Raw genomic sequence first — 25,188 nt, forward strand, 5'->3', positions numbered from 1 at the left:
AGCATCTATTAGTATCAAGTGCTTGTTGCCATATATCATAAGCCTATCCAAGTGAGATTTCTACATGCGTTGATAGAAAACGCTCAAATGATACGGTCAGTCCGTAGATGGTTGACCATCTTTGTCATAACGAGTTCCTTCGTATTTCGGAAGGAATGTTACGCTGTGGGTCCCGGCTGTTATTAACACATCTTTGACAGTCGTTACGGGTAGTCAGGAGCTAGATAGTCTGACAACCAGAATTACTAAGATTATCAGTGTTGCCAGGTCAAAGTAACGTGACTTATCTTTAAGGGTAAATATCATGAGACTAATTGACTGACCTGACTGATTGACTGATCATGAGACAGACAGAGGTCCCGAGTCAAACCGCCGCTACGTCAGCTCATGTTTAAGAACTCCGGTTGGGTCTGAAACTTGTCGAGCACTCCCGATAAACACGCGTAAGTAAGCCGTTGCCTCACTTAATAACGTGCCTTATCGACTCGAATTGTCATGTCAGATTGTAGAAACATCACTTGGATAGAGAGCCTTAGTCATAGGTTTCTGATAGAGAGATTGGAATATTTGTTTAATTAGTGACTTCTGTGATAGCCTATTTATCAGAAAACCTTACACCATCTCGGATCTTCGAAGAAACCCCAATGATTCATATCATTACGAAACCCTTCGCAACCGACAAAATGATTAAACACATTTTGAAAGACATGACACTGAAATAGGAATTCCCATTTGGTTAGATTAAGAAATATGTAAAATAGGTTACAAGGTTGTTTTGTAATATTATCTCTGGTCTAGCGTTTTCGTAATACTCCGTGTATATCCTATCCTATCCTAGAGAAAGTCTCATCGAATAAAGTTAAATAGGTATTTATGTAATTGTAACTGTGCGACTGTTTAACTTTGCCTTCTATTTAACAACGTGTTTTGCTGGGTAACACGGTATCCCATAGTAAACCTGTATCCGTTCTCATTTTTTTGCCACCGCCACCGCTTCCTAGGAGGTTTCGCAATTCAATGATTATGAATGCTCTATTTTTTTTTAAAGATACTTAAATCTGATTATTTATTCATATCCTTGAATTACTTGACCTATTTTTACAACCTTTGGTTTATTGAAAACGGAGAAACTTAAATTAATATCCTGTAACTATCCAACTAGTCGAATAATCTGATATGGAGTAGAAACACCAAATCACTCCCAAACATCCAAACAAAAGACACACAGTCGTAAAAAGAACGCCCTCTTTTACCACAATCGGTTAAACACAGTCACACTCATCATCAAACGGAACCAGAAACAAAAACTAGTGCAAACCAATTTCCATACACGACACATGACGACACCGACGAAATCCGCTTCGGGTACACCCGACCACACAAGTTCATACATTATCGAGAGATGAAACTTGTAAGTCTGAGATTATAGGTCTAATCTTGGGACTTACTGAATCGATTTCGAAAATTCTTTGACCAATAGATAGGTACATTATTCTTGTGTGGCATAGGATAAATTTAGATCAGAAAAATATCGCCCTATATAGCTGTCAGCTGGTTGTTTTGAAGTGACACGTGATACAACAATATGGCGTCGCCTTGTGTGTGTTGCTGTATGCGCCGGCGCCTAAGAGAAAGTGTTTACGTAATAATCAGCTGTGTTGTGGAAAGATGCCTTGTTTACAGAGGTTTTGACTACTTAATTGGAACTTATTTTTGAGATGCTGTTAAGTTTTGATGCATTTAGGTAAATAGTATTAGTATTAGTAAGAAAAGTGGGGTATCTTCTTTTTTGTATTGATGATGCCTTTATTGTACTGGATTCGAGAGGCAATGGATCGGGAGTTGTAACACGATGAACAGTTGATTGGTTTAATTTAAAAAAAAAATCTACTAAGATATAGAATTTTTTATATAAATAATTTTTCGATTTGCTTTCAGTCCTAAAAGTCTGCTAAATATTGTACATGTTTTACAAAAGAAGTGCCTATCTGACATACATAGACCTAAGTGTAGATATTTTTATTAAGTCTTTAATTCAACATCGTCTAAGTTTGAGTCGTTTTACGTAATTTCGTTAGTACTAAACCATATTAAATGTATGATAAATATTACAAACCAAAATAATAAAAATGATGAAAAATAAGATCTAAACTTACCTTCCACGCTAAGGAAAAAAGAGAATAAATAAACAAATAAATAAATCCAAATATTTATAACAATTAGTGTGTTAGTTAATACCATACACAAAAATATATATAAAAAAGTGAGAAAGCAAGACATAGTTAGAAAAAGAGGCGAAATTCAGAAAAAATAATAATAAAATAACAGAAAAAAGGTTTTACACAATTATTTACAAAGTTTTCAGTACCTGATGACGTCACTGGATCCAGGAAAAAACTGTTTTTGGTAATCCTAGCTATGTCTTGCCAACGGCCACATTTGAGCTCGGTTAGTACTTTTAATTTTCCATAGATGGCGCTGTTCTACGTTTTATGCCGAAGCGTAATTGCCAAGTCAAAAATAGTTTCCAGAAAACTGTTAAAATTGCAATAGGAACAAGAACATTTAATTTGGTATCATCAAAAATTTTATCCATGAATGCAATTTCTTTTCAAAAATACTTACGCTTTTTTTTTGAGTTTTTTTGAGTATATCCATGCATTATACAAAAATTTCGAAGCACAACTAACAGACATGCTACTCCAATTACACAAAACACTAAATTAAATACAAAAACAGTGCTAAAAAAGCGTGCCAAGTTATCTAGAAACTAATTCTCCCATTACGCTTTGGCTGTCACTTACTTTCGTCATTGACGACGGGGCCGTAACTCAGGCCTTCATTCCCGTAATCCAGACTATTCGAATCTTGTACGCCAAGTATGCCTGCTTTCGCGACCCTATGACAGCATCCCTTAAGAAGACTCCCACAGGACCCGTCTAACAGTCCCCCGACCATCCAGCAGTAGAAGAAAAACTCGCATGTTCCACCCTGAGGGCATTGTTTTCCATCTTGCCGATCATTCGACTCATTCTTTTCAGTCGTCACAAAATTTGACGTTCCAGGGGTGTTCAACACTCTCCCCTTCCTCTTAGGCAGTCTTGAAGGCAAACTGTCTAAAATATCGTTTATTTTCAACATTTGCTCGTCCGAAATTGGCTTGAATTTCGGTAAGTCCGCTAGACGATTCGTCACGTTTGGGAATTCGTAAACGTCAAGCCTCTTTACTTGGGATTGGTCGGTTTGTATAAACATTGGCTTCTCTAGTACGTGCTTTTTTCTTTTTAATTTATAGTCTGTGTCGTAACGAGCTCGATGTGGGCCGTTGGCATCTGTTCAAATTGAAAAAAAGAACGTCATTTCTGATTCGGTGAATGAGTGATTGAAGTTTTAAAGATTGATTGAATGAGAAATTAGGGCATGCATTTATTGAAAAGTTAAATATGATAAATGAAAGATTTAGCCAGTCATGCAATATATAATAATAAAATAAACCATAATTATGATATCGTAAGACATATTTTGACTACAAAATCTCTTGTGCATGGATACATTGTAAGAAGTTTAGAAATGTGCTTTTAAACGATGCGATGTTTCTCACGACTTTTCTATCGTAACAACAATTAAAACAACAGTATGAAATGATCGTTATAAACAAAAAAATGGCCTATTTCGATGACGTAAATATCCGTATTTTATCTTCTTGCAATTATCTATGTTGTAACAAATCTCTGACTAATTACGATCTTCGTACCTACAATTAACATTTCTTAACTAACGAAGACGTTTTACCCAACAATATGTCGTGGTGGCCTGGTGGTTTTAGGTATAGATTTGTGCGCAGGAGGTCCAGGTTCGATCCTAATGCAAATTGCCTGATTTAGGATCGAAGCTATACTGTGAACTATAATATTTTTTCTAAGTAAAGTATGCTTTGTGTGATAAACTGGATTTTAAATTTTGGAATCTGTAATCACCAACCAGCAGTGAGCAAAGAGTGAAGTGACAGTGAGTGAAGCCCGTTTACATCCCACTAATGGGCAAAGGCCTCCCTTTCATAGCCTTTACAAAGCCCTATTTGCTTTGGTTTCTTAATGCTTGTACTTGCATTTAAATAACATATTCAGTTTATGTAACTGACTTGCAACAATCAATTGATACTGATGCATACAAACTAAATAGTGATTTAACAGTTCCCTGAGTTTACTGCATAGGTAACCAAGAGGTGATGCATGTTTTTATGTTGAAAGAAATATATGATTTTGTTTTAAGAAATTTTTGCAGATGACGTAGAAATAACATCATCAGAATTTCTTAATTTCAACCATACAGCTATCGCGGTAATTGAAATACACCCAACAACAGATGGACTGACAGACGGACACGCAATAAGGTTTCATTTTACCCTTTGGGTACAAAACACTAAAAACGTAATTCATTACATTACACTACACTAAACTCTTTTTTTATTTATTTGATCCCAAAAAACCACCCACGGGAACATAAAATCGAAATAAAAACTATCCTATACGTTAATCCTGGTTATAAACTATCTGTTTACCAAGTTTCGTCTAAATCCGTTCAATAGTTTTCGCGTGAGAGAAAAACAAACATCCATTCAAAAAACCAATTTAATAATATTAGCAAGACTAACATACACAATATTCGCATTCAAATTTCAAAAACCAAATCTCATATGCAAGAAAAGCGGTACCTAAAAACCGACACCTACGAACATGATGTCGAAATCCAAAAATCAAGGAATAACAATACAATTGAAAGCGAACTCAGTTGGGCTTTCGTTTCGCCGCTTAAGGCTGTAATTGTGGAAACGTGTGTGACGTAACAACACTGGCTGTTCTTAGCTAAGCGTAGTCAGAATTACTGGCTTTATAGAGCAAAATGCTTTTTAGAAGATGTGTTGTGGTGTTAGTAAGTTTAATTTGAAGGTATTTTCAATGACCACATGTCATTATGTGTGTAAGGTTATCTCAATAATTTAAATAAATGATTTATGAATCGATAAGACGGCCGAAAGGTAAAGATACATACGAAAGTATGAAGGTGTGTATGTTTGTTACCGCTAATCTCCCGAATTGTTGGACCGATTGCGATGAAAATTTGGTATGAAACTTTCAATTTACACAAAGGCTTACATCCGACTCGTTCAAAAGAGGGTAATATTTCGCAGCTTTAACCGACTTAGAAGCGGAAAAGTCTGAAATTAAGATCACTTAAGGACGATATCACTTTTGGTTCATTGTACCCAAAATTACCACCTGTAACTACATTATGGAAGCAATAAAGTATTGAGTATTAGTTCATCTTAAATACTTCCTAAAGTCTTCAGTTTTGACGACCTCCGTGGTCGAGTGGCGTAGGCACCGGTTTCAAGGTGTCGCTAGCTCTGAGGTCCCGGGTTCGATCCCCGGTCGGGTCAATGTAAAAATTCACATTTCTACATTGTCTCGGGTCTGGGTGTTTGTGGTACCTTCGTTGTATCTGAATTCCATAACACAAGTGCTTTAGTAACTTACTTTGGGTTCAGAACAATGTATGTGATGTTGTCCGCATTTATTTATTTATTATATAGTTTGCCTATACATTAATGGATTATCCACCAACAAAAATTGCTAACCATAAATCAACAATAGGAAATGGGTCGGTATAAGTACGTAACGCTCACATGTAACTCTGCTTCCGTATTAGAGGCACGTAACTCGAACGAAGGAACATGGTTGCACGCGTAGCCTTGAGACGCTCGTAATATATTTATAATCGCTCCTTTTCTATAGATGTTACGATAGACCATGCAATTGGGTTAATGAGGAGCTCGTGGCTAACTACAGGTTAAGCTAAGCTTGTTGCGATAGGCCCGTGGATGGGTGATCAATTTTGTTATGACGTGTTTCGGAAGGCACGTTAAATTGTGGGTCTCAGCTGTTATTATAATTTTTTGACAGTCGTTACGGGTAGTAAATCTGGAAAGTCTGACAACTAGTCTTACTAAGAGGTATCGTGTTGCCTTTCCCAGGTAACTCAGTTGAGGGGGTCAGACAGGCAGTCGCTCCTTGTAAAACACTGGTTACTTAGGTGAATCCCGTTAGACTGGAAGCGAACTTAACACGTTTAAGAAAAAGCTATCATGATGATGGATGTTTTTTTTTTGTGGTTTCGGCTGTATCTCATTATCCGTTGCAGCAGAAAGTTAATATATCCACAGATGATGTATTTCTGTTGCCTATGCCTAGTAATAGAAATTAATATCGAGGTCAAGCAACGATTAGCACCGTCATAAATTTAATGGGTGACTTTCTTTTTTGCAAATTTGTTTTTGGATTGCCTATTTAATCAACTGACTGTTGGCTATGTAAAAAAAAGGTTTAATTTAAACTTAAATAGACAGTTATCAAACGGGTTGTAACTCGTAACTAGATACGAGGGGCGGTCAAAAAGTTCGCGGAATGAAAAGGAAGGGGGGCGAAATTCAGCACGAAATTATTTTTCTTTTTTGATGTATTCTCCCTTAACCAAAATACACTTTTCAGATCTTTCAATTAACTTATTTATACCTTCTAAAAAAAATATTTGTCAAGCCCCTCAAAATAGTAAGAAATAGTCGACTTCACTTCTTCATCATTGGTGAATTTCTTTCCACGAAGCACTTTTTTCATTTTTGGGAACAAATAATAATCAGAAGGGGCCAAATCTGGACTATAGGGAGGGTGATTTAAAGTTCCGAAGCCACACTTCTGTAAGGCAGCCATCGCAACATGACTCTTGTGAACGGGTGCGTTGTCGTGCAAAAGGAGCACACCTCGAGACCATTTTCCTCTTCGTTTTTCCTTGATTGTTTTTTTTAATTTCTCTAGCAGTGTAGCGTAGTATTTTCCAGTGATATTGACACCTTTATCTTTATAATCAATCATTAAAATCCCCTCAGAATCCCAAAAAACTGTAGCCATAATCTTTCCGGCCGATTGTGAGACCTTAAACTTCTTAGGCGGCGCTGCACCTTTTTTATGCCACTGCATGGACTCCTGCTTTGACTCAGGTTCATAGTGATGAACCCAAGTTTCATCTCCAGTCACAATTCGGTCCGTAAACTCAACCCTGTTCTCACTACACAGGTCCAAAAACTCGCGAGAACACTCGACGCGCTGCTGTTTTTGAAGTGGTGTGAGCATTCTCGGCACCCATCTTGCACAGACCTTAGACATGCCTAGATGGTCATGGAGAATGTTCAAAACAGTCGTAGACGATACTCCAGTCATCTCTGCGATTTGCTTTTTCTTTAGACGAGCATCTTCAAGAACAAGTTTTTCGACTTTTTCAACATTGTCTGAGGACGTTGCCTCAATTGGCCGACCAGAGCGCGGATCGTCTTCAATCGAATCTCTACCTTGCTTGAAAAGGCTATGCCACTTGTAAATCATAGTTTTTCCAGGACAAAGGTCTCCGTAAACAGATGACATCTCTTCCATAATGATCTGAGGCGTTTTTCCTTCCTTTGTAAGGAATTTAATCACTGCACGAAACTCGATTTTCTCCATAGTTGGTGTTTTCTTCCCGATTTACTTGTTTATCCAGCGATATCTCGAAGGTTAATGACCCGATTAAGCTGAAACTTAGTATTTATAGTTAAATTGAGTCATCAAGTAGTGACAGATAAAAAAAAATACCCTCTCCCCTCTCTACCCCCTCCATTCCGCGAACTTTTTGACCGCCCCTCGTAGTAGCTACTCACAACGCTAAAACCCCCACATAACTAAAGATATCGATCGGTAAAGACATCTTTATCGCTAAGCCGTTGCGCAAGCGCAAGTATGGTCAGCAAACACATCTTTGACATTTGCACTGGAAAAGCGACCTTGTTGAAAGACGATAAGGTGTTATTCTGTTATTTGTGATTCTTGATACGGTTTTACTGTTGAATAAATGAAGTGTATGGTTGACATGAAAATCGAAGTTTAGTGTTAAATAATAAAATATAGTTTTTTTTCGTTATTCATGATAAGATGATGATATCTGATCTTTTTACTAATTTTCGGAACTATTGATTTTATTAAAATCAAATTTATTAATAGTCAAACTTATAACTCAAATTCCATAGATGTCTAATTTCGACTTTTTCAATTTTTAGTTTCAATTTATTTTTCTCCTTTAATACCAGCCTACGTCTACGTGAGTCCCACTACTGGGCACAGGCCTTTTCCAATCAATCGTTTTTTTTATTATTAAGAAATACATTTCCTCATTAATATTACCCTTAAGGCAAAAAATACTTTCTAACTATTTTCCATGCCTCGAAAAACTCCTACCATATGGACAAGTTTTGACTATTCGATCAACAAATAATTTCTTATTTTTCCTTTACCGATTATTTCAACATTTCGTTCTTCATACCTCAGTAAATTATCAACTGCGTCTGCTATCGCTACTCGGTGTCGCTTTCACAAACCCCCGTGCGTTACGCGACACGTAACATTATTTAACGACAGTTATTTCTATAATACCCACTGTAAAGGTTCGAGGAATGAGGTCTTATGCCTTATGTAACCATCCTTCTTTTACTAGCCTTTTTTATCTTTAAAAAAAAAGTGTTTGGATCGACTCCTGGGGGTCTACCACCGTGCCACGTCTTGTTATATAATTGGCACATGGCACAACCAACATCTCCACAACCATAATTATAATGTACAGTGCCAACTTTAAGACTTGGCGGTAGGCACTCTGGTTGTAAGGAATTTAATTTTTGTATAGTGGTTTAAATATAAAATAATGAACTTAAGTGATCAAATCACCCACTTAGAACACACTCTCAACTGTCTCAAGTCTTTATCGGTCATCCTGTCACTGTTAAGCGTTGTTACATTGTCGTGGTAGCAAAAACTCGTAAAGCTAATCGTCCCGAATGTGATGATCTTAAACATATACCCTATTTAAATGCTGCAACGGTTTACTCGCGCGTATTCATCGGGATTGGGCGAATAGTTTCAGACCCAACCTGAGTCCTAAATCACGAGCGACGAAATAATCGCGAGTAAAACATTCTCACGAGAGATACTACAAAATCTAATAAATCTAAATACTCTTGCCAGCCATTGCCGCAATGCCTGTCAGGGTCAAGATTCCGGTGAAGGAATGGAAATTGGACTAAAATGCCACTATTTTTATTCTAAGTATTTTGCCAACACAATAATTGTAAATTCAGTACGGGGCGGAACACTCACTGTCATTACAAAGCATTTCCCTGGCCTTTGTCCCCTCACAAATCGCCAAACATACCTGTCTGATGCAGCATTCATCCATTCACAGCAATTGTTTTGAAATCTTCAATCGGAATAATTGGAAGTTGAAGTCAACCACTATTTTTTTTACATACTCTCCTTTAAAGTTTTACAAATAAAATACCTTACATTTCCTCTAAACGAAATGTTTGGAAAACCCTCAAGACTCATGTCAATGACATAGAAATGTGAGAAAGAGATGCATCAACATTTACCCTACGGAGAACAGAGACAAATATATTTTTGTGTGTGCCGCCCCGTGCACGCGCGAGTTGCAGTGAAATCTTTATTAAGGCAACGACCTATATTAAATTGTAATTATTTCTTATATTGTGTAAGTTTGGTTTACACATTAATAGTTTTATTAATCAATTAAGTCAAGTGTTGTAATTAAAAGGTTTCTTGCAAACAAGTTACGATTGTTATGTTTAAGATAAAACGGGAAATGATAAAATTATAAAACATTATTTTACAGTTTTGTAATGTTTATAGTGTATATTTGTTTTATAAAGATGAAGAGTTTGTTATTTTAAGAATCTTATCTCAAAAGAATAAAAATAAAATCAGTATTTTTTTAGTTGTCAATTTGGATAATTTTTAAAGCAAGAATCAAAGTTTCATATGAAATCGTTTAAAAAAATTAATCAAAATTTTTGCCGAAAACAGTCCAGGGTTTAATAAAAAGAAAACAAAGTGAATCTTGAGATGTAGTTAATAATCATTATCACAGAACAGATCGACCTATTTACGAAGTTTGATCCATAAAACATTATTTATTATAATTATATTACACTAGCAGTTGCCCGCGACTTCGTCGGCGTGGTTAGAAGATATAAGTTATGACACCTTTGGTAACAAAATCGCAATTCTCTTACGGAACCCTAATATTTTTGAAATGAATTATAGCTTATATTCAGCGGGGATAATGTAGCTTCTCAACAGTGAAAGAATTTTTCAAATCGGGCCAGTAGTTTCGAAGCATAGTTGTGTCAAACAAACAAATCTTTCCTCTTTATAATATTAGTGTACCTACTGTGTAGATGGGTATAAGCAAAGTAAATAAAATAACACTTAAATTACCTTTCAATCCACGCAACCTTCCCCTTAAGTCGCAGTATGCACGCGTTGACCAATAAAAACCGTTACATTATGCACTCACCGCGCACACACACACACACAAGAATTATAAACAAACTTTACAATTATTACGCAATACAAGTAGGAAATGAGTTTGGGCTTTTATTGATCCAAACAGGTAGTATATGATGAAACGTATTTAATAATTGATTAAGAGGGAGAATGAATTGAAATACGGAAGGGTCTGTGCAAATATGTTTGAAAAACAATATTTTGAGGCTGTCGATTTTTTTGCAAAACATTCACCCATTAGATGCCGGAGGAAGGACATCGTCACCGAGGTCGTCCGCAACGAAAGTGGTGTGATGATCTAATTAAATACGCGGGACAAACGTGGCCAGAAATCGCAAAAGATTAAGAGGTTTGGAAGAGAATGGGGAGTCCTTTGCCCAGCTGTGGGATCTTAAACAGGCTATATAAAAAAAGGTGAAGTTGTGCTTTACTTTGTTGTTATAACTGTCTCAATATGGCGGTTCATGAGATACAACCTGGTTACAGACAGACAGATAGGGTATTTAAGAACCGATTGCGACTATTGGTGAAAAACCCTGCCCGATGCTTGAAGAACATAATATAAGTGACTTGCTAGACATGCTTAAAAAATACTGGAAAAAACATCATCATAATTATACTCGTAACATCGAAACATATTTCTTTAGCACAGCATTAACGAGAAATGTAAAACTAACCTTTGGGAAATTTACCTAAATTAACAAAATTCAATGTTGGGTAGGCATTTACCTACTAGTTGCCTAATAGTTATTATGATTTTTTCGCGTTCAGTAATAGTTTTTACAATATTATTTATAAAACCATAGGTAACATAAAGCATTAAATTCATGTTATAATTACATCTGTATTACGCACCATACCAAATCGCAAATTGTAAGTACTTAGTAATGATATTTTTTCTTTTATTAATACATCGTAATAGTATTTGATTGAAGCTTCTGCCATAATGGCCCTTAATTACAAAACAAAATGGCTTCCTAGAGATCGGAAACCCTCTACTGCACGCTTTTATGTTACAGACATTGGTCGTGGTGGAAGCGAGAGAGAACGATACACCGTATAGAACGATCTCGCTTGTACAAAAAGTTTCAGTTCATTTTGTAAGAGCACAGGTCATATAGATTTGAAATGATGAAAGTACATAATGACAGGGTTATAAGGAAAGCAATAGAATATAATAAGTCATAGGACGCATTCGTCTAAGTCTGTTCGTAGACATTTATATAGCATCTTTTCTTTTGGTAGGAAATTATTTGATTGTTGAATTAATATGCTGCTTTTTATTTACAACTAGCTGTTGCCCGCGACTTCGCCCCCGTGGGTAGAAAATATAAGATATGATTTATACCCGCCCTGTATTTTTTTCACATTTTCCATTGTATCTTCGCTCCTATTAGTCGCAGCGTGATGGTTTATAGCCTAAAGCCTTCCTCGATGAATGGTCTATTCAACACAAAAATGATTTTTCAATTTGGACCAGTAGTTCCTGAGATTAGCGCGTTCAAACAAACAAACTCTTCAGCTTTATATATTAGTATAGAGTATAGATTATGACTAAAACATTTACAACCTAGATAATTAAATACACTTAAAAAAACAATTATTAAAAAAAGCATCAAAAAATTCTGGTTTTTAACAAGCTTTGCTTCATTATTATCTTAAGATTATCAATGAGAGACTTTCGGGGTCTGAAACTAACTTCACTGTCTAGCTAGCCGTGTGGTGCTGGGCTGTATCTCATTAACTGTAATAGCTAGGAAATTTAGTTGATATTTTCACAGATATATTTATTTTGCTGCTCTATTTAAATACAAATATTAAAACCATGCAAAGTGGTAATTTAAGGGGTCTAAAATTTACTAAAATAAGCACGATTATTTTGTTTTTTTTTTACTACGGAACACTTCGGGCGCAAGTCTGACTCTCACTTGTTTCCGTTACTTCCCAATAGTTAGGTAGCCATTTTACTATTTTGCGGAAAACAATTCATCAAATTTGGACGATTAGTTTCCGAGCTATAAATCTTATTAACCACATAATTTTACTGCTATTTTAACACGCTATCAAAAGCGTATTAAATAAGTTATCCTCATAGATGATAAGGGTCATTTTTGTCTTTAATTATAACAATTATTACAATTTCAATTGTTTATTGCATACCATAATATTACATAGTCAATTATCAAGTAAGTTATCAGCTCATTAGAGAGTTCTTAATATCATGCAAAGATAAAGCACCCCTCACTCTTTTCATTTACCTTCAAAGCTAGACATTAATTAAAAAAAAACTTTAAATGTATGAGAATGACATTATTTTTCGTCAAGTCATTTGACTTGTCACTTCAATAAGGTTGAAGCGAATCAGTGATATTGCTCGGAGAAATGTGACGTGCCTACAAGCTCAGCCCTATCCAAGTTAGGTATATTTCTAGAACCGTCAACGTTAGTAAATAACGTTCAAATATATGGAAGAGACATTTCGATAAGTCACGTGACTTGAACTGTCATCAACATTCCATCTTTTTTGTTTTCACTTTCACACAACGTCATCTAGTCTCAAACTAAGCAAAGCTTGTATTACTAGATAACTGATGAATATACTTGTATATTTCTAAATACATAAATTACACCCAGACGCAGAACAAATGATCGTGCCCATCAAACAAATATTTGTCCTGGATGGGAATCGAACCCACGTCCTCCGGTACAGCAGTCAGGGCCACCAACCACTACAACCTACGGGCACCGTAAGGTCGGGCCTGCGGGTGGCGGGGAGGACACCCTGTCAATCGATCAGCTAGCAGGCCAAGAAGGAGACGGGCGCGTCGCTCTGCGCACCCGTTCTTATGAGGAGTGAGGGGTGGGCTTTTTACACCTATCCCTTGAGAAGGAGTCCAAAGGACTAGAGAAAGCCAGAGTCGCGCAGAGTAGAGAGTAGTCAGATCCCGTGACTCTGGCTAAAGCAGTACAAGGGGCCCGGGATGTGTTTAGTCGGTGGAAGTCCGACATATCCCCACGCCGCGGTGCCCTCAACATGGGTTGAAGACATAAGCGTTTCACCCCGGAAAAAAAGAGCAACCAGCCACTAGCTAGACCAACAGGCCAGCCATGTGTTTTGTATTGAAGTTAACAATTGTGACAGTTATTCTTTAAATGTCAATTAAGGGCACAAACGAATGCTAAAGTCCAAAATGTCAACGTGTTTATTTACATGCGGAAGTCTCATTAGCCATACAGTAATATCAACATTATTATATAATACACAACTGTATATGTTTGACATTTCCCGGCAACCGTGATAACGCACAGTTTCATAATATTCACGTAACGAAAAACTGGTTGCCGACCTCCAGATTCGGGGCAAGTAAACTTCTTGGTTGACGAGTAGTCATTAATTTGAGGTTATAACAACCGTGTTTGGTTGCCCAGTGGATCGATGATCGGTATTGTGTAGGTTAGTTGCGGGTTCATGTATGTGAAAGTGTTTTAGTGATTGTGTACTCAATTTGAACTATAGAAACTGATTGGTGGATAAAGAAAACAAAATGTGGAATAAATGGGACGACATATTGAAATATTTTTATATAGTTCTCTTTACGATTTTTGAACTATGGAATTCAATTAACCCTTGTAACGATTTTAGAAATTATTATTTTTTCTTTTTATTACACTTAAGTATTTTAGGCATCACAAATGTTAATGGTACACCCTCAAAATATATGTTTTTGGCCTGGATTTGCTGGAAGAAAACCCAATGGGTTAGCTCGCCTTTTGTACCTACACACTTTCTAAGTCGTTTTACATTTATGTGTTACAAAAAATAATAAAATAAATACAAAAAAAAAGAACAAATCACATTCATGAAGACACCACTAGCACTAACGCTTGTCCTACGCGGGGATCAAACCCGCGACACATCGCGCTCAGTACCTATCGTTGGCCATCTTTACCGCGGCTCGGCTATCCCATATCCTTGCTTCGTAATAAATCCAAGTACTTTCTCCACACAATACACAATAGTTCTCATGTTTATCTGAGTTTTTGTTGAACATCAGTGAAACTACATTTTCACCCGGCTTCGTCCCACGTTCTTGAGATGTAGAAATTACGCATTGTTGGTGTTTAGTACCTTTTTGTATAACACTTTATTTATTTATATAGAGTCTGTGAAGTTTTGTGTGACCTATTGAGTTATGAAAGGATTTTGGCGGTTATAAGTATACCAGCTGATAAAAATGTTGCTGCTGGGTATATTATTTGGGCCTTTTTTTCTCATTATTATCTCTTTCATCTAGGGAAGGTTTGAGAATTGATCACCACGCTAGCTCACTGCGGGTTGGAGATTTCAAATGTCAATATTTGGAATTTTTGGAATACAGATCTAGTCTCGATTTTTTTCTTTTAACGTTTGGCAGTGGCGTTTTAAAATAATTAAAAATACATAGAACTTAGAAAAAGCATGAGTTCTTGACTGCGTTGGGGTCGAACCTGCATCTCTGTAATAAAACAATAGGTACATAGGACGGCAATGCTACCACGATATGTGAGTCATTTATTTTTGGGGTTTCAGGTTCGTTCCCTGGAAGGCACAAATATTTATGTCAAATGTGAAATGTCAAATCATTAACATGATAAAAAATGGAATATCATACACATAACATTTAAAATAGTAATCGATGCCAACCAAATAGTTCACAGAAACTCTACCTACCCGTGTTATATCGATCTCACAAATAAGAACGCCCAAAGACAGGTGTAATAGCTAGTTATATCACAAAACACAGTCTCCTAAAGGCCGTATTTCTTACATTAACTCACTTTCTATCGCTTCCGATATTGCATAAGCTTTCCTTGACAAAACTCGACTCATGTAATCGATTGCGTAATCGACACCGATTTGCCGAGATGTTTGGGTCACATCACTATTCAATCGACCGTTTGAGGTCGCTCTTTGTGTGTGGAATTTTTTTATCTGTATAATTATGTCAATTGTTTGACGTTTTGTGTGTGGTTCGGAGAAGAGATCTAGAGATTTGTTTAGCGGAAGTGGAAAAGGGATGGCAATAGTTAGATATTGAAATATGGAAAGACACTGTCAGATTTTACACAGATTATGTATATCAAGTAGTTTTTTTATACGTGTTTTACGATAAAAGTGATATTATAATGAAATATTCATCCTTTATTAAAAACTACAAATTACGAAAATTTAAAAACATAGAATTCCTCTAAATTCTAAATATTATTCGTCACACAAAAAACCCTTTCCCATTAACATACAAAGAAAAAAAAACATTTAAAATACTGTTTCAATTGTTAATATTCTCATCCTCATAATAATGTATCTTAATATTAGTCTAGGAAAAAATCAATTGAATTACAAAATTCAAATACATACAACAATTTTCGCGTGAAACACAACCAATTTACTTTTAAAAACTTTCGCGTTGATTACATTAGTTAGTAAAATAAACATTAACGACGGTTAGGGCGAGCGCTCACTTGAGACAAAATATTTTTGTCTGTCTTATACTTGAACAAAATATATGAAAAAATATCTCATTGATAAAGCCCGTATAGCCTAGTCGTCGGGGCCATCAAACAAATACCACTGTACGTCACGGGTCTCGGGTTCGGCCCTCGCTTCAGGGAAGTGTTTGTGCAGTCCACGAATGCTTGGCCTGAGTCTGGGTGTCTTTGTGCATGTGACGGGAATGTTTGTGAAACCTGCGCGACATACTCACGCATATTTATCGGGATTGCCTGACTAGTTTCGGGCCCAACCAGAGTCCTTAATTATAAGCAGACGCGGCGGGATCGCGAGTCGCGTGAGTAAACCGTTACATCATTTAATAATGAATCATTCTCACGATAGTTACTATCAAAATAAGGATTAAATCCCTGAAATGTCGGGAAACGTTTATTAAGAAAATGTGTACTGAGATAGGTCAAACAAAGCATTTTTTTTTTTCAGACTGACAAAACTGCAAACTAACTCGTGAATTGATTCCGTTTATGATTTTAATTCAAAAGTCAAATCATGTGAACGAATGAAACGAAAGTAGAGTAGCAATTCAGTGTTATAAACATCCCTAACTTAAGAGTTTAGTTCCAATTCCTGCCACTGCATGTATTAGCGCTAGTGTCGACTTCCATTGTACTTACGAAATGTCACTTTCCATATTTTATCTCTAAAGAGCGCTCATTCAAGCAATACGCTTGTAAAATAAACTACAAAAAAAATCACAAGGCATAGTAAAAGTAATTTTAAATCCGACACCATTTTTAATAGATCCCTCCCTATATTAGAATACTAGCACGCCACATACTCACACGCAAAGAAAACTGAGAGTGCATTCACAGACACGGGAAAAACAACTCTATGATAAAGATACAAAACTGAAAATGATTTAAAAGTAAACGATATCAAGATTGCAAAGATATACAACGAGTTTTAATAGCAAAAATTTCCTGAGTTGCATTTTTCGTATGGCAACACTGAATGTTTATGTTGGCAACACTGCGGAAAGAAACCTCCTTCGTTGCTTTATTGCTGAATTGTAATCAGAAGTATTTATGGTTTGGCAGTATAGAACTTGTTGACTATGGTCACGAGAAGAATATTTATTTGATTGTAAAACGGTTTCGTGTGCTTTCGACATAATTAATATGTTAATCAATCCGTAAATAAAACATTTTACGAACACACACATTTTAATTACCTTTAATTTGATAATATAATATAGATTCATTAATTTTCTGAATTATTTATTGAATAGAATGGAACGGTAAAAACCAATTACACTACTCATATACACATAAAACATAACTTATTATCAACATCAGTAAAATCATTATAGTTATCTCTATCTGCAGGTAAACAAACTTTGCCCAGCAGTGGGACTATGAACTCCAGCCCAAAGCTTTGTCCAGCCATCTCAATTTACACAGAAGTTTATCAACAATTTGGGTGAAACCAAAAGAATGTCGTGATAAAAAGTAAAAGTGTGTAAAAAATGGAATTTCTAATGTAATTAAGTCGTGAATGTCAAGCTGAGGGAAAGGTTAAGGCTCTGCGCGTGCGCAGTCACGATGTGACACTGCGAGGCGCTGTAGGAAAACCTTCAAGTATCGAATGAACTGTTGCTAATAACTTTAGCCTTAATTCAAAAGTATTTTGCACTAACTGTTTATTTATTTATTTATTTAATACAATATGGAAGACTAACAGCTAAACAAATCTGGAGTAGCTATAATTCAGTTTACATAAAGCCAATTACAAGTCTTCACTTTTAGAAACAACGTGGTTTATATAAATGTGAATGCACACGTCTGCAGTATTCTACTTGAAAACAGAAAAGTAAATATATATACTTGTATCATTCAAACAGTGAAAATTATTTTAAAAAAAGTTGTTCAAACTGTCAAAAACTATTATAAAAACAATCCTATGTGTTAATCCTCGCTATGAACTATCTCCGTACAAAATTTCGTCTAAATCCGTTCAGCGGTTTTTGCGTGAAAGACGAACAAACATCTACACATACAAAGTTTCGCTTTTATAACAGGTAAGTATTAGAACGATATAAAAATATTCCTTTGTCCAATAATCAATTAAAATCTATAATTAGAGACCTCATTACTTTATCATTTCACGTCACAATCAGACTTTTACCGATTGTGTGATAATAGTTGAGTAAAAAGCGTCGCACGCGCATCTATTCTAAGTACTCGTTAGTTTAACGTTCAACCTGCCTTTGCTAATGAAACTTTAAGTACTTATTTCGTATTTTCTACCAGAGTATATAAGAGTTACCAACTGTTCCCCGCGACTTCGTCCCCGTGGGTAGAAGATATAAGTTAAGATTTATATCTGCCCTGTTTTTACCACATTTTCCATTGTATCTTCGCTCCTATTAGTCGCAGCGAGAGATTGATGGTTAGATGATTTAAGCCTTCCTCGATAAATGGTCTATTCAACACAAAAATACTTTTTCAATTTGAACCAATAGTTCCTGAGATTAGCGCGTTCAAACAAACAAACAAACTCTTTAGCTTTATTACCAATTCTGCTTATTACAATAGCCAATGAATGAATTAGATTAAATTGGCCGTATTCATATTATTCTAAGCATTTTTCCAACTTCAGTAACTTTTCAAATTTAGCACGGGGCGGACAACTCACACTCAATACAATGAATTTCCAATTATTGTGTTTGCAAAATGCTTAAGAGAATAGGATTAGTTTCTAATTTAATCGAATTGCCATTCATTCACCAGCCATTGTAAATAGTTGGCAACGCTAGCTCACTGCGTGTTGGCGATTTGAGGTTACAATATTTGTTAAAGGCAAAATGCTTCTTTAACTAAGTTTTTAAAAATAATTAAAACACGGAAAGCTGAGTGCTTGAGATCACAACTCTCCACAGGAGGCCGAGTAATTGAGGTCGCAACACCCGGTCTAGGACAAGAATTTGTTTGATCCACGAATGCTTGTTCTGAGTTTAGATGTCTTGTGCATGTTTGTGACTTGAATGTTTGCAAAACTATCGCGATACAAGGATAATATTTTTTAATGCGGGAGTTGCCTTTTTCAACCGACTCCAAAACGAAGAATTTTTTAATATATTTGTATTTTTGTTCCTTTTTTTGTTTGTTACCTCAGAACTTCGGACTGAATGAATCTATTTTGTTGATAAAATAGCTATCATCTGGTCAAAATTTCAAAAAGTTTGGCTCAGTAGATTTTATTTCAAGGCGGTTCCATGGTTTTACTTAAAACAAACAAATATCATTTCTTAGTTAATTACCTATAACATATTACATTGATCGTGTGTTAACATGCGTGGTACTAAATAAGGTTGTTTCACAGTTTCCTATATAAATAAGTTCGCGTGTCTGTCTGTCTGTATGTTTTTGTAATCGATAGCGTTAACTACTAATCCGTTTCTACAATAAAAATGGATTTTCCAGTTGAAAATAATTATTGTTCTGGTGTATTTCCGGAAAATGTTGTTATGTTGTTGAGGCTTCGTCTGTCCGTCAGCACTTTGTATCTCATGAACTAGATAGCTAGCTAGATAGTTAGATTTACTAAAACTAAATCTATTATGTTTGTTTGTTTATACATTTATAAATCAGCCCCTTTTCCAACGTTTTTAGACACTCACTTTTCTTGTTTGTCGTTTCAGTTGGAATTTTGCAATTCAATTTTGAGGCACTTTTCGATAATCTAGCAGGCTGCAATTTTCAGGGTAGCTTCAAACCTGATCAATAAAACCTGATATAAAACTAGTTTTTAGAATTTATAATTCCTTATTCTATTTGTAAGGAAAGCTCAAAAGTCACAAGCTAAACTGTTGCGTGACCATTTTTATTATCTATATCTATACTAATATATAAAGCTGAAGAGTTTGTTTGTTTGTTTGAACGCGCTAATCTCAGGAACTACTGGTCCAAATTGAAAAATTATTTTTGTGTTGAGTAGACCATCCATCGAGAAAGGCTTTAGGCTATAAACCAACACGCTGCGACTAATAGGAGCGAAGATACAATGGAAAATGTTAAAAAAAACAGGGCAGGTATAAATCATAACTTATATCTTCTACCCACGCGGACGAAGTCGCGGGCAACAGCTAGTTTATTTATATAGTTTGTATACTTGATGACATCAAAATAGAATGTAAATATGAATCTTACTTTGTAAAGCATATAAACTGTTCGCATGTAGTAATCGCGTGTCCCCAAACATTTATATGTGTGCGTGCGTAGATACGTATGTGCGCGCACGCACTCAATGAACTCGTTTTAGAGTCACAGACAGACAGCGATCGGCTTTCATTATGTATATGTATTTATATTTTTAGTAAAGGACCAAAAAAAATTTAGATTGCGGTTCCGTAGCTTTAATTTGTTTTTCTTACTTTTGCTGCAACTGATAGTCGCATCAATAATTAGATCTGTTGCTTACAACGATCCCCGGATTAATTCATTTATTCCCCGTGTCGTGGGGATTTTTACATACATTCAAGTCATATGCACAAAGACAACCACCCAGGACATACAAATGTCATACGCGGGGATCGAACCCGCGACACTTCGTTTGGCGTGGTGACCAATTAATCTCATGCCAGATTTTATCAAAATCGCTTCAGCAATTTAGCTTTCAAAACATAACTGATGGACACTCAATTTCTCATTTTACAATCTTGAATTTTACTATAACGCGGTCAACAGCTTGTAAATAAGTCACGTGGCACAATTAATGAATTTATATTTTATAAATAGTGTTTTATATAATCAACTTAGTTTTTCAATTTATTATTCGTCATACGGTACTCTGAAAGCTAGATTTAGTTTCCAAATACTAAATAAAGTGTGTCACTAGCTTAATAGTTTACAATCATGCGCTACGACTAACTCACAGCTCTTGTTCTGCTCATACCAACTTGTAGGTTAGGAAACAGATTTTTTCGAAAGTATAGATACGTATAATGTTCTGTATTTTAAGAGGTCCGTACCTAAAGGGTTAAAACGGAATCCTAGGCGAGGAAGCTTCGGCGTCCGCGATGGACTCCTAAGCTCTATGTATTTGTAGAGGTGGAAGAAGTTCGCCAAGTCAGTTAGTATATAATAATATAATATAATATATCCTGGGACAACTCACACACGGTTATCTGATCCCAAACTAAGCAGAGCTTGTGTTATGGTAACCAGACAACTGATAAACTTACTTATATGTTTCTAAATACATACATATTATAGATAAATTACACGCAGATACCAGAACAAATGATCATGCTCATCACACAAACATTTGTCTTGGGCGGGAATCGAACCCACGACCTCCGGTATAGCAGTCAGGGTCGCTAACCACTAGACCAACAGGCCCGTCAAGGTATATAGGTACTATAAGTTTTCATGCCCCTGACCGCCTTAACATCTGTATTGATTTGCATGTTTTTTTTGTATACTATTGGCTAGAGTCCTGGATGACCCTGGATGGCTGAAGTTCACCGGATCAATCCGGTTTTTCTCTTAACCGTATGTTGAAAATTAATTAAAACACAGAAATACTACACAGTATATTACTAACGATAGAAAAATTATACTCCTTCTAAAATGTGAGACCATCAAGACTCTAATACAATATAAACTCAATAACCACATGAATAGAATAAGCGTTACGTTGCATAATTCGCAACTTTCCAAAATCTGTGAATATGTGGACATTGGTCCTTTCATAACATATTCAATTTGTGTGAATGCGACTGGTTTCACTGCATTTTCTGAGTTCGACATAGTTGGAATATTTTTTTTTTGATTAACATTATTTTTTTTGTAGAGAGTTTTGGGTGTAGGTCATCTTTGAAAATGGCGAACTATTTTTTTTTAATTATTCGTTTTTTTATCTGTTTTTATTATTATGAAGTATATTTAAATATGTTTTTAATAAGTTATTTTTATCCGATATCAGTGTACGACTCGATATATTTTTTTACTTATGGCTTTTTTTATATATTTTGTTAAAAAACGACTATCGCACTGAAGAGTTTAAATCCTGGTATCGCGGGAGGTTTCACAAACATTTAAGACACATGCACAAAGACACTCATAATATTGTCATCAGCTGATCAATATTTATGTTTCGACGACCTCCGTGGTCGAGTGGCGTACGCACCGGTTTCAAGGTGTTGCTAGCTCTGAGGTCCCGGGTTCGATCCCCGATCGGGTCAATGTAAAAATTCACATCCCTACCTTGTCTCGGGTCTGGGTGTTTGTGGTACCTTCGTTGTATCTGAATTCCATAACACAAGCGCTTTAGCAACTTACTTTGCTTTCAGAACAATGTATGTGATGTTGTCCGCATTTATTATTTATTTTATTTTTAAACGGTAAAATGCGGTAAATAGAAAACCAGTTATTCCAAAAACTAAATAATTATATAAAGATTCTCAAGCCTTCAATAAAATAATTGTTTTGAAACAATACTTTATTCATTAAAAATATTCGCTTTATGAAAATTTTGCGTTATAACTATTACATTTAACACGAGTCACATTCTTCAAGACACGCTCTCAAATGAGCATAGAGTTTATTAGATCACTTGTACCAACTCGGAAGACATTTTAAATTCTTAATTTAAAATGTCTTCTTTTTTTTTTTAATTTTAATTTTAGATCTTTGGCAGTTGTTACGGGTTATAAGCTAGAAAGTCTAACAACCAGTCTTACTAAGGGGTATCGTGTTGCCCCGACCCTAATATAGTTGGGGAAAGGCTAATGATGATATAGATAAGGAAAGAGGAAGCAAGACCTTGCTCTACATAATGTGGAGCGATTTCAATGGTGATGATTCTTAATTTGTCATTCATCTTAAAAAAAAGGTTGCATCTCACAAGGTTTTTTCTTATCGAAGTAGTAATCTATGCTAACTAGGTAATCCTAATTATGTGTTAATAACTCTATCAAATAAACTACATAAGAGTTAAAAGATAGAGTTTTAAATAATAGTTTATGAGTTACTTTTCTGATACTGACTTTAACTTAAACTCTATAAATGTCATAACATAACTTACACCATGTAAACGACAATCATAAGTGCTCAACTTTTAAAAGTTAATCAACAAACGTCTTATGAGTTTGCGAACAATAAATGTTAGAGCAATTCCACGTTTATATAATAGTTACATTTATCACAATCTAACATCACACTTTAAATCTCGTCTTAAGATCCGAGAAACCTAAGTGACTTTTACCACCAAAGGTGAGATTTCTTTAAGTTCTCATAGCACAATACCCTATAAAACTTTTCGTAAGATTACAAAATTGCGAATGTTTTAAGCTAAAAACTTATGCACATATGAATGTATTAATTACGTAAAAAGAGGTGTTGAATCTTTCTCTATGTATGACGCAAATATTTGGCTAAATCACCTTAAAAATATAATATGCTAACTCTACAACCATTTCACCGTTTCACTTGTGGTTTTTACCCAACCCAATACTACTGACATTATTATCATACACGAAAATTCTGTTTATTCACCAAAGAGTTTTTAATCACTCACCTCTTTCAGCGAATCCATCAGCTGTTCCCGAAGGAGTTCCAATATCCTGTAGGGTTTGTTCATCACCAACGTCATTGAGACCGAAATTTTGATCACGAAACACGATATTATCAGTGAAACTAGGAGCAGCGGGGCCGCCTGGCACGCCCGGACCGCCTGGACCACCGGGGCCGGCGTGAGCGTTCGTCTGCACTGAATTTACACTTTCCGACGCATAAGGAAACACCACTCTAGGAGACCGCGGCTTCCAACCCGGGTAGTACCCGTTCCGAACTGACGGAGCGAAAGGAGAGACGGGGTAGGGATCGAAGCCATAGTTCGGGGCATAAGTCCGCCCAAAACGGCCTTGGTAGTAATGGGGATGAGGTTGGAAAGGTCGAAACCGAGGTAAAGGCTCGTAAAACCTCTCGTTCCCCGAAGGCAAGTCCTCAGGCAACTTTTTCGGAATCTCCGCATCATCAGCCGACGTGAACTCATAGTCCGTTTGATCATCAAACTTGATCTTTGAGTAGTTCTTGTCTTGCGTCAAATCGATCTCACCCTTGCCGAATGGCTGATGGTTCTCGTCTTCGTCCAGGAATATAACCCTGGACTGCCTCGCCCTGGTCCTCCGGTAAAGGTTTTTGGGCACGAACATTACGTTCTTGTACGGCTTCTGATAGACTAGGCTGAGCGCCCGGCTCGGCTCGACAGCGGCGACGGACGCCACCACAAGCAAAATAACTTTCCATCTATTTTCGCTGAACATGTTGCGTCGGTCAGTGCACTTGTTTTCACTTTCGATTCATATTATTATGAAGGGAAAATTTGAGGATCTTATCTGAAGGATGTTTAGTACATGTTTTTTTGGTACGCGGTTGTTAATTTTGATTTTTTTGGTCGTTACTCATTTCGGTTTGACGGGACGTGCGTCGCGGGCGGCTGGCGTGCGGGTACTGGCGCGGGTCCGGCTCTCGGGCCCGCGCGAGCGCCGTTATATAAAAATGCATGATTGTGACGTCTCGTTTATGTAATACTGGTGATTAGTGATAGTACGTTGCCTGCCGACTCTGTTTGGGGATACCTGAAAGTGTTACTTTCAGTTTTGATGGAGTTATGATGGCTTTGGCTGTTTAGTTTGCTTCGAGGATTTGTTTCTAACAGATGATTGCGTGTTTCTTGTTAGATTTTATTAAACATCTTTTTAAAATGTTCTGTTTTGATTTTAGGTTCTTTTACGTTTATTTTACACTTATCGCATGAAGAAGTATTGGATTATTGGAAAATTGGAGAGAGATTTGCCCAGGAGCGCAAAAAATGAAAAAATGGATGAATATTAATTGATAAATTGACAGATATTGATCTAGTTCTTACTACACAAAAAACACATACTTGAAATATCTAGCCCACTTTTAACGTATCAAATACACCTAATTAATTAACAATTTATACACAAAATATTCTCTCACCATGCCATTAATAAATTAACAAGCATTTAGCACCAAATTTTTTAGAAAACAACGCTCGGTGGGAAAGGCCTGATTGGGCTTGCACTGTGGAATTGAATCGATGATACGCGTGTTACGCACTATTGGGGACAGGTCGATGACCAGTTTTGTGGGAGATGCTGTGGCGAGATGAATCTCTTAATGTATAGATACGTTGGGTAATTGTACGAGTTGGAGGGAATTATATCAGATT

The 25,188-nt window shown here is 36.1% G+C and overlaps 1 protein-coding gene across 2 annotated transcripts in view; it reads right to left on the bottom strand.

Moving 5' to 3' along the window:
• Nucleotides 1-24,671, bottom strand: part of LOC113504146 — a 50,138-nt gene extending 25,467 nt beyond the window's left edge. For both annotated transcript variants that reach the window (XM_026886309.1, XM_026886308.1), the window contains exons 1-2: nt 23,509-24,671; nt 2,805-3,332 (exon numbers count right to left, since the gene is read on the bottom strand). In XM_026886309.1, coding sequence (XP_026742110.1) covers nt 2,805-3,332; nt 23,509-24,256 — 1,276 coding nt within the window. In that variant the 5' untranslated portion in view covers nt 24,257-24,671. The remainder of the gene's footprint in view (nt 1-2,804; nt 3,333-23,508) is intronic.
• Between the last annotated feature and the right edge of the window lie 517 nt (nt 24,672-25,188).

This window comes from Trichoplusia ni, chromosome 21 (genome assembly GCF_003590095.1).
Source record: "Trichoplusia ni isolate ovarian cell line Hi5 chromosome 21, tn1, whole genome shotgun sequence".
Classification (NCBI taxonomy): Eukaryota; Metazoa; Arthropoda; class Insecta; order Lepidoptera; family Noctuidae; genus Trichoplusia; species Trichoplusia ni.